At 41.9% G+C, this 13,356-nt stretch overlaps 1 protein-coding gene across 6 annotated transcripts in view; it reads left to right on the top strand.

Annotated features, from left to right (window-relative positions):
• The window catches only part of VTI1A (vesicle transport through interaction with t-SNAREs 1A), a 352,284-nt gene that overhangs the window by 7,602 nt on the left and 331,326 nt on the right, over positions 1-13,356 (top strand). For 4 of the 6 annotated variants that reach the window (XM_050958228.1, XM_050958227.1, XM_050958231.1 and 1 more), the window contains exon 2: positions 4,796-4,854. In XM_050958228.1, the coding sequence (XP_050814185.1) occupies positions 4,796-4,854 (59 nt within the window). Of the gene's footprint in view, positions 1-46; positions 241-1,237; positions 1,900-4,795; positions 4,855-13,356 lie in introns of those variants that run through there. The other 2 variants (XM_050958232.1, XM_050958229.1) reach the window with 2 other exon arrangements.

Below are 13,356 nucleotides of genomic sequence, written 5' to 3'. Positions count from 1 at the left end.
CAATTTTAGGGCGCTGTGCCACCGCTACCCCACACTTGTCCGTGGATTCCGAGGTGGGGGTTGTAATCTCAGCCGTGGCTGAGGATCCTGCGGAGGAGGAACAGGAGGATGACTTTGCAGAGAGCACACAGCCCTCCGTTAGCCCCAACAGCTAGGAGCTTTTTGTGACCCAAACGGAATTACCCTCCCAGCCCTCCCAAGCCACTAGCCCAGACAGTGAAGCCATGGAAGCGACCTCTGGTGAGTGTACCTTTGTAAATATAAAACATGGTTTAAAAGCAAGCGTTTTTAAATGATTGATTTGCCATGAGGGCTTGGGATGCATTTGCAGCCAGTAAAGTTACTGGAAAAGTTTGTTAACATGTCTGGGGATGGAGCGGAAATCCTCCAGGGACATCTCCATGAAGCGCTCCTGGAGGTACTCCAAAAGCCTTTGCAGAAGGTTTCTGGGCAAGGCAGCCTTGTTCCGTCCAACATGGTAGGACACTTTACTACGCCATGCATGTAGCAAGTAATCGGGTATCATTGCATGACAAAGCCTAGCTGCATATGGTCCCGGTGATTGCTGGCATTCAGGAAACATCCGTTCTTTATCTTGCTCTGTTATCCTCAGCAGAGTGATATTGTTCATAGTAACCTGGTTGAAATTCAGGAATTTAACTAAGGGGACAGAAATGGCCATTTTCCTACTGGGCTGTTGCTTAAAAGAAATCCTTCCTTGCACATAGCCAAGCGCGGGAAGGGGAGAAAGGATAGCACTGAGCTTTTTTGCATTTGGCTAGCAGGAATCTTCCCAGCTACCAGCCACGCGGTGAAGGGGGGAGAGAAGGGGAGTGATTAGCAGTGATCTTCCATGATACCAGCCATGCGGTGCAGGGAGGGGTAAAACAGTCATCCTAGAGAATTGGATGGGGAAGGGTTGGCTTCTGCTGCTGCATGTTAACAGGAAAGAAGCATCAGAGGGCACTGTGTATATGAAGGCTGGAGAAGCCAAAAGACAACGGCTTACCATGGCCGCATGCAAGCTGAATTCTGATGCCCGGACTTGCGTCTGTGAGAACTGTAACACCAGAGCCGCAGGCACTCAATATTAAAATGCAAAATGCGACCTTGTAGTGAAATCACATGTGCTATGTAAGGTGAATAGTGTTGTTCACTGTGAAAGCGTATAACCATTGTTCTGTAAAATGTATCTTTTTAAATATTTCTCTCCCTTTTTTTCCCCCCTCTCCTGCAGCTCCAAATTTTTCAAGCCTCCCTACTCCATCCCGAAGGCTAGCTCAGATAAGGCGGAGGAAAAAGAAGACGCGAGACGAAATGTTCTTGGAAATCATGGAAGTAACCCGCAATGAAAGAGCTCATCTGAATGAGTGGAAGGACGTGGTAGCAAAGTACAGGAAAGATGCCAGTGAACGTGAGGACAGGAGGGACCAACATGAGGACAGGAGGAATGAAAGTGAGGATAGGGGAGACACTCGAGATGAGAGGTGGCAGCAGGAAGATCAGAGGTGTAGGCAGGAAGATCAGCGGTGGCGGGATGCAACGCTGGAGCTGCTGCGTGATCAAATTGATATCCTCCGCCATCTGGTGGATCTTCAGGAAGAGCAGCGGGGTCACAGAGTGCCGCTGCAGCCCCTGTGTAACCATCCTCACCACTCACCATGTTCCGTATCTTCCTCACCCAGATGTATAAGAACGCGTGGGGGAAGGCTTCGTGCACCCACCCACTCCACCCCCGTGGACAGTCCAACCAAAAGGCTGTCATTACATTGAAATGTGTTTAATAGCCTTTTCCTTCCCTCCTATCCTCCTTCCAAACCACACCCGGGATACCTTGTCAGTTCTCTGCCTCTTTTTATAATGACTTTTGAATAATGAATACATGATTTTTAAACGATAGTGACTTTATTTCCTTAAGCAAGCTGTAATCGAAGGGGGAGGGTGGGTTGCTTACAGAGAAGGAGTCAATAAAGGGGGAGGGGGTTCATGAAGGGGAAACAAACACAGCAGTCACACTGTACCCTGGCCCATGATGAAACTCGTTTTCAAAGCTTCTCTGATGCGCACCACTTCCTGGTGTGCTCTTCTAATCGCCCTGGTGTCTGGCTGCGCGTAATCAGCGGCCAGGTGATTTGCCTCAGCCTCCCAACCGGCCATAAAGGTCTCCCCCTTACTCTCATAGAGATTGTGGAGCATACAGCAAGCAGCAATAACAATGGGGACATTGGTTTGGCTGAGGTCTGAGCGAGTGAGTAATGTGCACCAGCGCGCCTTTAAACGGCCAAATGCACATTCTACCACCATCCTGCACTTGCTCAGCCTGTAGTTGAACAGCTCCTGACCACTGTCCAGGCTGCCTGTGTATGGCTTCATGAGCCATGGCATCGAGGGGTAGGCTGGGTCACCCAGGATAACGACAGGCATTTCAACATCCCCAACTGTTATTTTCTGGTCTGAGAAGTAATTCCCTTGCTGCAGCAGTTTAAACAGAGCAGTGCTTCTGAAGATGAGAGCATCATGAACCCTTCCTGGCCATCCTACGTGGATGCTGGTGAAACGTCCCCTGTGATCCACCAGTGCTTGCAGCACCATTGAAAAGCACCCCTTGCGGTTTACGTACTGGGTGCCCTGGTGCTCCGGTGCCAAGATAGGGATATGGGTTCCATTTATCGCCCCACAGTTAGGGAATCCCATTGCAGCAAAACCATACACTATGACCTGCACGTTTCCCAGAGTCACAACCTTTCATAGCAGCAGCTTAATGATTGCTTTGGCTACTTGCATCACAGCAGCCCCCACAGTAGATTTTCCCACTCCAAATTGATTCCCGACTGACCAGTAGCTTTCTGGCATTGCAAGCTTCCAGAGGTCTATTGCCACTCGCTTCTCCACTGTGAGAGCTTGGTATTATGGCGTTTCAGGGCAGAGGAAAGCAAGTCACAAAGTTCCATGAAAGTGCCCTTATGCATGTGAAAGTTTCGCAGCCACTGCGAATCGTCCCACACCTGCAAAACTATGCAGTCCCACCAGTCTGTGCTTGTTTCCCGGGCCCAAAATCGGCATTCAGTGGCTAGAACCTGCCCCATTACCAGCAGGATCTCCAAAGCACAGGGGCCTGCGGTTTGAGATAATTCTATGTCCATGTCCTCATCACTCTCGTCGCCACGCTGCCGTAGCCGCCGCCGCCGCCTCCTCGCCTGGCTTTGCAGGTCCCGGTTCAGCATAGACTGCACGAGAATGCGTGAGGTGTTTACAACGTCCATGATTGCGGTATTGATCTGAGCAGGGTCCATGCTTGCTGTGCTATGGCGTTTGCACAGTTCACCCAGGAAAAAAAGCGCAAAATGGTTATCTGCTGCTTTCACGAAGGGAGGGGTGAGGCTGTACCCAGAACCACCCGCGACAATGATTTTTGCCCCATCAGGCACTGGGCTCTCAGCCCAGAATTCCAAGGGGCGGGGGAGACTGCCGGAACTATGGGATGGCTACCCACAGTGCAACACTCCAGAAATCGACGCTAGCCTCGGACCATGGACGCACACGACTTTATACAATCTGTTTTACCAAACCGGTTTATGTAAAATCGGAATAATCCTGTAGTGTAGACATACCCTCAGACAGCAAGGGGCCAATAACCACCCACTGTGATTCAGCAAACGATGATATGCTCATGTGACTCTGGTCTCCATCTTTGGCCAGTAACTTTCCACACGTAAGGGCTGTGGGCTTCATTTGAGACAGTACGGTTCCATGCACATGGCAGAGGATATAAAAAGACACCTGAGACATCTCCATGTTGCCTCTTTTTCCTGCCCTAATTGTCTGGACTATGGATTTACAACTAAAAGGAGCATTTTGAACTATAAACTAAAGACCTTCCAATCTTTTGGAAGTTACCACAGAGACTTTACAAGCCAGCCATCTATTCCATCACTGCTTCAAACCTGATATAAGGACTTTGCAATCATTTGTATGTATAGGATCTGTTAACCATTTATGACTCCCTTCTTTTCTTCTATTAATAAATATTTAGTTAAACTTTGGGCGAGTTTGGTCAGTAGGTGCTGTAAATGTGATGGAAAAACTTTGCTTGAATGTAATATACTGTAATTTTTAAGTTATGCACTAAAAAGCATTTTATCTTTATTTTCTTGTAATCATTTCTGAATTTTATGCCTCATTGTTTGTACTCACTTAAAATCTATCTCTTTTTGTAATAAATAAACTTTTTATTGTTTCTTCTAATCCAGTGTGTTTAAATTGAAGTGTCTGGGTAACTCCACGTAGGGTGGTAAATTGTGTGTATATTATTACCTTAAAGGAATAACGGACTTTGTATAGTTGGACTGTCCAGGAGAGGGCTGGGCAGTATATGACATACATTTCTGGGGGCAGGAATCTGAGATTGGGCGTCTCTTCGGGTCACCTGGCAGTACGATGAGGCTGGTGTTACACTCTGGCTCTCCCAAGTGTAGTTGGCAGGCTGCAGCTATACACAGACACTCCGGGTGTGATCTGCATGCTGGAAGGCTGTTTGTGAGTGATCGTGGTGGGAGCTACTACCAGCAAGGTATTATAAGGCACTCAAGGTTGCAGGGCAGGAATGACACAGCCCCTCACTGAACTGAATTGCACCTCAGTGTGTCACAATTATATACTAACTTTACACCAAAAAGAATCCTTTGTGTCAGATACTAAGAACTAGCACAGATAAGCTTTTTCTAAAATTGTATATGTGACTTTTCTTTGCTGGGAAGAGCAAAATTTTATTTCTCTCTTCATAATTCTATTTTAGATGAGAAGAAGCAGATGGTTGCAAATGTGGAGAAACAGCTGGAAGAAGCAAGGGAACTGGTACGTCACAGAATTTCAAATGTTATATGAAAATTCCTGTGGAACAAATAAATGAAAGTACCATTAGTGTAATATTCAGCATATATTCAGAAATCATGTCCTGTCCATAGTAATGTGAGACTGTTATTAGAATATGAAACACAAGCAGGAAATGTGTCAAGCATTACAATCTTCTGTTAAGTAACATATTCTCTGTACCTTTGTAGTAGACTTTTAGGGGCTTTGAGGTATGTGGTTAGAAATCTGTGTGTGGTAACTTTAAAAATAACATTCGTATTTCTGTAATGCCTTAACACTAAAAGATCTTAAAGTGCAATAGAAACCCTAAATAATATGACCTACCTAATACTCTTGTGAAGTAGATATTGGGTAAATTGAGGCACAGAGCTGTTAAGTTAGATGCCTTATATCTTAATGGGATTTGGTGGTAGTACTGGATATTGATCCTAGAAGAAATTGTCTAGATATTGGATATACTTTGTTCAAAGTGTTCTACAGAGACACCACATTTCAATAAACAGCTGTGGGGTTTTATAGTATTCGCACTATCAACAGTCATATTTCTTTTGTTTAAAAAATATTGCAGAAATTATAAGAAGGAAAAATATAGATGCTGAAACATTAAATTTCAGGTGGTAAATATCCCGATATGTGGCTTGGGTGTGCCCAGAATTTCAGGGCAGTTATTTATTGTATGTGTTCATGCAGCAAGTTATGCAAGACGAGTATGTGTGTGGGAGAGAGGAAATGCTGCTTGTAATAACATCCATGGATGGAAGGCAGTATAAGTGTGAATATTCTTTTTCTAGTGTTTGTTAAATTTATATCAACATGAGGAATGTAATCTTAGCCTTTCATCAAAGCATTAATTTCTTGTAATATGTAGCATGATGAGAATTTCATCTGGGCCCCTTGTATGGGAGGTTTGAAGCACTTCAACTAAAGTATACAAGTCTTATTGCTTGTATTCTTGTTATGCAGGCTAAGAGCTGGGTTCTGCTTTTGATTGTGCATATGTGATTCCTACTGACCTCACTGGAAGGCCTGTATTTGCTTCTGGTGGCTGAAATGGTCCCTTATTCTCATGAATTCTCAAGCCAGGCAAAGTCATGGAAGCTCCTAATTGTCGGAACTGTTTTTCCTCCTTCCTCATCTTCTCCAGTATAACTAATAAAGCTCCCTGTTGAATCCTAGTAATTACTCAGGATGGAGCTTCTTCACCAGTAAATGGAAATAAATTTTGTTTTTTGCAAGTCCAGACAGGGCCGACTCCAGGGGTTTTGCCGCCCCAAGCAGCCAAAAAAAAAAAGCCACGATCACGATCTGCGGCAATTCAGTGGGAGGGCCTTCGCTCCGAGTGGAAGTGAGGGGCCCTCCATCGAATTGCTGCCGAATCCCTGAAAGTGCTGCCCCACTCCGGGGTTGCCGCCTCAAGCACCTGCTTGATAAGCTGGTGGCTGGAGCCGGCCCTGAGTCAGAAAACAAGCTTTGTGGTTCCTCTTTGCCTAAATGTCTGGGGTGTAGTTTAAGTTGTGGCTGAGGGGACAATGAGATATTGTATTCAGTTGCACCTGAGGTTGGCATTCTCCATGTGGTGAATAGCACTTTGCTTGTGGGGGATTTGGGCTCCCTGTTGCAATTGGATTATGAGTTTGATACTGGTTTCAAAAATATAGCCTGAGAATTAGGCTGTGGAGCTGAATTTAGTGATTCAATTTCTAGCCTTTCTAAGTAATTATGTCAGTGACCCTGTTACTGTTTGTTAGGAGCACTGACGATGAGTTCCGTTTAAACTGTACGCACTCCAGCGCTGGGACCGTGTCATATTCTTGTTATACATTTTATGATACTGTAGAAATGCTTTTTTACTCCTGAGCATGGTGTTCACTTACACAACTGGAGCCCTTGTTTCACAGTCAGATCCCTCCTGTGGATAGAACCATGGGCAGGGGCTTGGGATATTTGGGGTCAATACCTGACTCAGCTACAGACTTTCTGTGTAACCTTGGGGAAGTTACCTAATATCTCTGTTTCAGTATCCTCGTTCAGAAAGAGGAATACTATTTCCCTACCTCACAGGTGTGTTCCAAAGATAAATTAAATGTTTGCTAGGTGCTCTGATATTATGACGATTGGAGCAATGCAAGTACATAATAGACCTTCTCTCGTCCTTCTCCCTCACAATATCAGTACAAGGCAATTATACTATAAGTGTTTCAGTGACAGATCATTCAAATTTGGTTTTCTGTGCCAAGTAATTCTCTATCATTGCTTGTTGAAATGAGCAGAAATTGACTTAATGGCTCATTTTTCTCCTCGTGTAATAATACATACAAATTTGGATGATATTTTTTTTCCCCTGAAGATTAAAAAGAAAATTCTCCTTTAACATTTTTATCCTAATGATGATCTTAATTTATTGTACTGCATTTTTCTTTCATGGTTTTGTTTTCAGATCTCATTGCTAATGCTACTAGACAGGTGCTTAATGTAATTATTGGCTTTAAGCAATTACGTAACATGTCCGTGGTTAGTGCCAAGGTTTGGATTTAATAATCAATGTGAACAAAAACTGCTAATTACAGAACTGATTCAAAAAGTTTCCTTTTAAATTAAGGGCTACAATAGAAAAACAAACTTTTGCTCTAAATTGCTACCACTTGTAGTTTTGGTACATAGATTTGCTCAGTTGTACTGTCTGATCAAAGTTGGGTTTGGATATGTAAATTTCTTTCAGCTCCTAGACTCCATTAACAGGAGTGAGATCTTAAATAAATGATCTCTCAAGTAAAATGTAATAATCTTGACTTCCTGTCTGTAGGAATGCTATTTTGATATTTATGCTTTCAAAAAAACATGGTAGTCCAGTTCTGATGCCATGCTTCAGAACTGACATGGGCAACTTAGAGTCCAGAGGAGTGCAACAGAAATGTCAGGTTTTCTAGAACTTTTATTATGAGGAAAGGTTACAAATATTGGGCATGTTGAGCCTTGAGAAGGGGGACCTGATAAGTCTTCAAATATATTAAAGACTGTTTTAAAGAGGATTGTTATCACTTGTTCTGTATCTCCTGAAAATAGGACAAGAAGTAACAAACTTAATCTGGAGCAAGGGAGATTTAGGTTAGATCAGTGGTTTTCAACCTTTTTTATTTGATTTTAATTTTGAATGCAGGTGTGGACCCTTTCGGGAAATCTTAGAGGTAATCTGCAGAGCTCCAGGGGACTGCAGACCACAGGGTTAGATATTAGGAAAAACTTCATAATGGTAGTTAAGCTCTGGAATAGGCTTCCCAGGGAGGTTGTGGGATCACCATCTGTGACAAAGTGGGAATGTTCTTAATGTGTTCTTTGAATACTAGATGGGGAGTATTGACCTGGGATGGTTGCAGGGGAATTTTGCTGGGACTGTCTGCATTAGGGGATGGGAGACTTTCCTTGAGGGAGGATACCTGAGCATGTAACATGAGACCCCAGGAAGGGGGTTGGAGGCCAGGTGACATCTCTGCCTGGGAAACTGGAAAAAGGCTGGGGGAGGGGCCGGGGGAAGGCTGAGTGAGACGACTGGAGGGAGTTTCAGTTTGGAGCTGGCTGGGAAAATGGAAGGGAGCCCAGATGGGCTCTGGCCTCCTCTTTTTCCCCCCTCCCCCCATAGAATCTAATTGAAGGAGGGTCCTGTTGTCTGTACCTGCAAGACCTGTTTTGCTGGCTGGCTGAGAGTCATGGTGAATCGCAGGAAGCCAGGGGTGTAGGGCCTTGTCTCCCCCCACACTCTGTAACACCATCACTGGAAGTTTTTAAGAACAGATTGGACAAACACCTGTCAGGGATGGTCTAGGTTTACTTGATCGTGCCTCTGAGGAAGGGGTTAGATTTGATGACTTATTGGGTCCCTTCCAGCCTTGCATTTCTATGATTCTACAATGCTTGAGAATTAAGAGGTTGTCTTTCTGAAGCACAAGAGATAGCATGTAGGTTAGCTCTCCAGTTGTGTGTATGCATCTTCTTTCTGTGACGATAACCTGGCTGTATAGTACACAAATTTCATGTTTAATAAAGTTGCATTTCAGAATGTGCTAGAGTAATTTTCTCATATTATTATTAGAAAATAGTATTAGTGTGGCTGATAGGCTTAGTTTTGTTTGCTCCAAACACGTTTTGTTTACCTCAGGTCTTTAGAATCCAAACAGTATTACAGTTAACATAAAATGCTGAAAAAAAGCAAACCTAAACAATTTGTTTGCGTAATTCTGGCAGCTAAGAGGGAGACTTCCATTAATGGAACTGCAGGCCTCTGTGAAGTCTCTCTCTCTCTCTCTCTCGCTGATAGTTTTCAGAAATCATTGTTCGCAGATCAGAAATTAACCTTTTATGCAGAAGGTGTTATCCTCTCTGAGAACAAATTGGTTAACATTGGATAAGAATTTCTGTTGCACAGTAAATGTCATAAAGGAATGTTTTATGACAACATCATCATGGTCAAAAAAAATCTGGATATTTGACATTACTAGCACAGCGGACACTAGTGGATTTTTTTTTTAAATGGCTATTTGAGGGAACTGCAATCATCACCTACTCTTTGCCTGGAAAAAATTGGAAGGACACTAATACAATATTTGGTTATCTGTTATTCCAATAAATATTCTAAAAGCAGTTGTTGAACTGTTCAGTAAGGAATCCCAAATCCTCTTTATGTAACTCTACTCCAGCACTAACCAACATGTGGAATGCTTTTTGTGAGAACAGTAAGTAACTGAGAAGCCTTGGTTTTACCTATGCATCTTTGTCACTTACCACTATGGTACATACATGATGTTAGGTGTAAGGCTCACTCATTTTGGATAGACTTTGGATTAACTTCCAATGTCAAGCATATTTTTGATCTCTGGGTGAAGCTAAATGATCTAAGGAGGAAGGCTCATGATCTAATGAGGTAGGTAGATATGTAAAAAGATGCTCCTTTTGAACGTGCTGTGAGAGTATTTATTTGTAGTTTTTTTATTATGGTCAAATGCCAGATTCCACTTGTATGGACTAATTCTGCTAGTTATTATATCACCAGCTTGGTTTTATTAAGTATTAATACTACCATATCTGTACTTGCATAGGGTGCTGTCTGTCAGCTGAGTTTTCATCAGGGATAAGTAGGCACTTTCCATGGCATATCTTACCAAGTAGTTTAATTTGCTTTAGTAGCACCAGTATTTATCAAGTGCATGTACTTAATAGCAGCAACCTGCGAAACATTCATGATTCTTTGAATACTGGTGTGCTTCCTTTCTGAAGCTGCATTGACTAGAGAGGAACAGGTCTGCTGTTACCTGCAGGAGAAGGCAGCTGGTACACAGTACAAGGACAGACACAAAATAGAGCATATTATTGGATACCTATCATATGCATGTATGTGATTATCATGAATTACTGTATTAGAAATCTATTTTTTTTAAACGTAGGAAAATTGGGTAAAATGTGTAACTCTTGCTCCTGATTGAGAGAAAACATTTTGATACCAGTTGTATTTTTAATCTGTTTCAGGGGTTCTCAACCCATTTATCATTGTGGGCTCATATGCAGCTCTCTGTGTGTTACGTGGGCTGCATCCACACAATATATATACTACCTGTATGGCCATGAGGATGTCACATGGGCTGCAGCTGTGAGGTGATGTGGCCCACGGGCCAGGGGTTGAGAATCACAGATTTATTTGCTCATTGCATCCATCCTGTGGCATCCAATTCCTTCCCCAGTAAATCTGATATTTTGTTTGGGGCGGGAGGGCGGGGACTCGTCTATGCATAGTAAATTCTGAGAGAGTCTGTCTTCATAGAGCTTTGTGAGAGGAGGCTGTGTATACTGGCCCTATAGCACACGTTAGTAATTTTTGCCCATTCTTTGTTCTTTTGCAGTTGACTATAAAGATATTCTAAAAACTAATAACTAAAGGACACATCACTTTTGATAGGCTAAGATTTGTACCAGAAATGGGCAGGCGTGTTGTGCTGTGTGGTCTTCTAAGCTTGCTATGGTCTGTTTCTAAGCTTTGTTCTTAGCCAATGGGGGTGTGGGTAGGTTAAGTTGAAACATATGTGAATCAAGAGATCTAGCTATATTTTCCAATTGTCTAAATTTATAATCTGTTCCTTATTATGAAATAAGAGTAGACAGTAATTCTGCTGTTGTGGGATTGATTCTGAACAGCTGTCCCCACCATTGCACTGTAAGAACTGAAAGAATACATCTCCCAGGATTACATGTTACATACTTTTCCTTTAGCTTCCATTGCATTATGATTGAACACGTACCGGTAATAGTAGGGCAAAAGATACTTTTTAAGTTTACCTTCAATTTTCTTTTTTTCATGCTTTTCAGGAAATTTTTTTTTTTTAAATCTAGCTCTACTCACCTTGATTGTATTTGAAAGACTAATATAATATTTGTAAGCATGCATGCTGAAATCTATGGATAAGCATGAAACTTGATTATATTTAATAGTTGCAGAATGAAATCTGTTTTTTCTGCTATAGTATATATACTGCATTACCTCGCATGATATTCATGAAAAGTTACCAGCCTAGGCAGCGCAAAAAAAAAAAATCTGCTTATCTACCCTTATGATGACAGCAAGGAAGAAACTTTATTCTTTTTCACCAAAGCATGTAGACTTTTGCAATACTTATATATTGTTTGGGACAGCAAAACCATGTTATTTGCATAAAGAAGGACACATACAGATTAATCCAAAATTTTGGGCAGGATATACTGTTCCCCTTCTAAAACTGCTGCAAGCTCATTTAATGTGAAAACTAAAGAAAAAAAGAGCCAATAAGCAGCCCAGACCGACTCCCATAATAATGGACATAGCTCAACTTTTCACCTTAACTGATCATATCTTTAACTCTGGCCACTTTTTGGCTATGGAGGGCTCTCAAAAGAGAGAGTAGCTTAAAAACTATGTATATCCTCACAAATTTATCCCAGAGACTCACTCTCTTAATGGAATCAAAATCTGATTTCAGATCAACAAAGGCTGTATAAAACTTCCTTTCTTGGAGGAACAAACTTTATAAATTGGGTAAGAGAGGGCAAAAAACTGTTAGTAGAGCAGTCCTCCTTGAAATCGGCTTGTTCCTAAACAAATAAATTATAACTCTTTCCAGTCCTCTAATCCCAACAGGAAATACTTGGTATGGATATTAAAAACCATGTCTAAAAGGCTACTAGGTCAATAATTGCTAGGGTAATTTGTCCCCCGGGGGGGAGGGCGACAATCTCTACGTATTTTTATTAGTAAATAATTTTGCTAACACAGGGCCCAGTCAAACGGTATAGTCCTTATAGACTTCTGCTGGGATAAAATCCTCCTCTTTATTACATTGGTTTTATCAAAATTCTGACTTCCATGGTGGAGACTGTAGGCCATCCTGGATAAGGATAGCACGTGAGGTCCATCAAGGTAGACCAAACCAAAGAGTTAATAGATGGATTGTCATTGTACAAGGCAAAAAAAAGTCTCTGCAAAGCATGTCTGGGGTAAGAGCGTCAATTTTTACGTTAATCTTGTGGTAGACCAGGGGTCAGCAACCTTTCAGAAGTGGCGTGCCGAGTCTTTGTTTATTCACTTTAATTTAAGATTTCATGTGCCAATAATACATTTTAAACCTTTTTAGAAGATCTCTTTCTATAAGTCTATAATATATAAACTGTTGTTGTATGTAAAGTAAATAAGGTTTCAGAATGTTTAAGAAGCTTCATTTAAAATTAAATTAAAATGCAGAGCCCCCCAGACTGGTGGCCAGGATCTGGGCAGCGTGAGTGCCACTGAAAATCAGCTCTCGTGCTGCCTTCGACACCCGTGCCATAGGTTGCCTACCCCTGTGGTAGACCATTGCTGCCATCATCCAAAATAAAGGAGATTTTTGTTTGTGGCAGTGAATTCAAATTTCTTCCAAAGGACCTTTTGGTAATCCAACTTTTTCTTATTCAGCATTTTTATAGTCGTTTCTAGGGATAACTAATATCTTGATAGAATAAGAGGAACTATTATTTCTCAGAGCTCTTACAATAATCTGAAAATGTTTTTTATAAACTGAAGCAATCCAAGTCATGACGGATTCTCTTATCTTCTAAAGGATACAAAAAATCTTTTAAATGGTCGAGTCATCCTATAATTTAACAGTCTGTTTGTGTGTGCTTGTGCTCGAAAATTAAGGTCCAAAAAGCTTATTCTTCAAAACTTAACAAATCACTGGGTACGAGCTTCTCTCTGACTTGTGGCTTTACTACTATCTGGTGCTTTTCATTAGATCTCAAATCGCTTGTCAATCTTTAATATATTTATCCACAGCACCTCTGCAAAGTTGGCAAATGTTAGAAACCCTATTTTTACGGATAGTATCTCTGTGCATTAATTCCCTAAGTGACTTGCCAATGGTGATATAAGAAGTCTTTTGGTGGAGTAGGAAACTGAACTTGGGTCTCCCAAGTCGTAGGCTTATGCCCTAA

The sequence above is a fragment of the Gopherus flavomarginatus genome, chromosome 6, assembly GCF_025201925.1.
Source record: "Gopherus flavomarginatus isolate rGopFla2 chromosome 6, rGopFla2.mat.asm, whole genome shotgun sequence".
Classification (NCBI taxonomy): Eukaryota; Metazoa; Chordata; order Testudines; family Testudinidae; genus Gopherus; species Gopherus flavomarginatus.
Note: the sequence above shows the minus strand (reverse complement) of the source record. Positions and strands in the feature narration are given on the sequence as shown.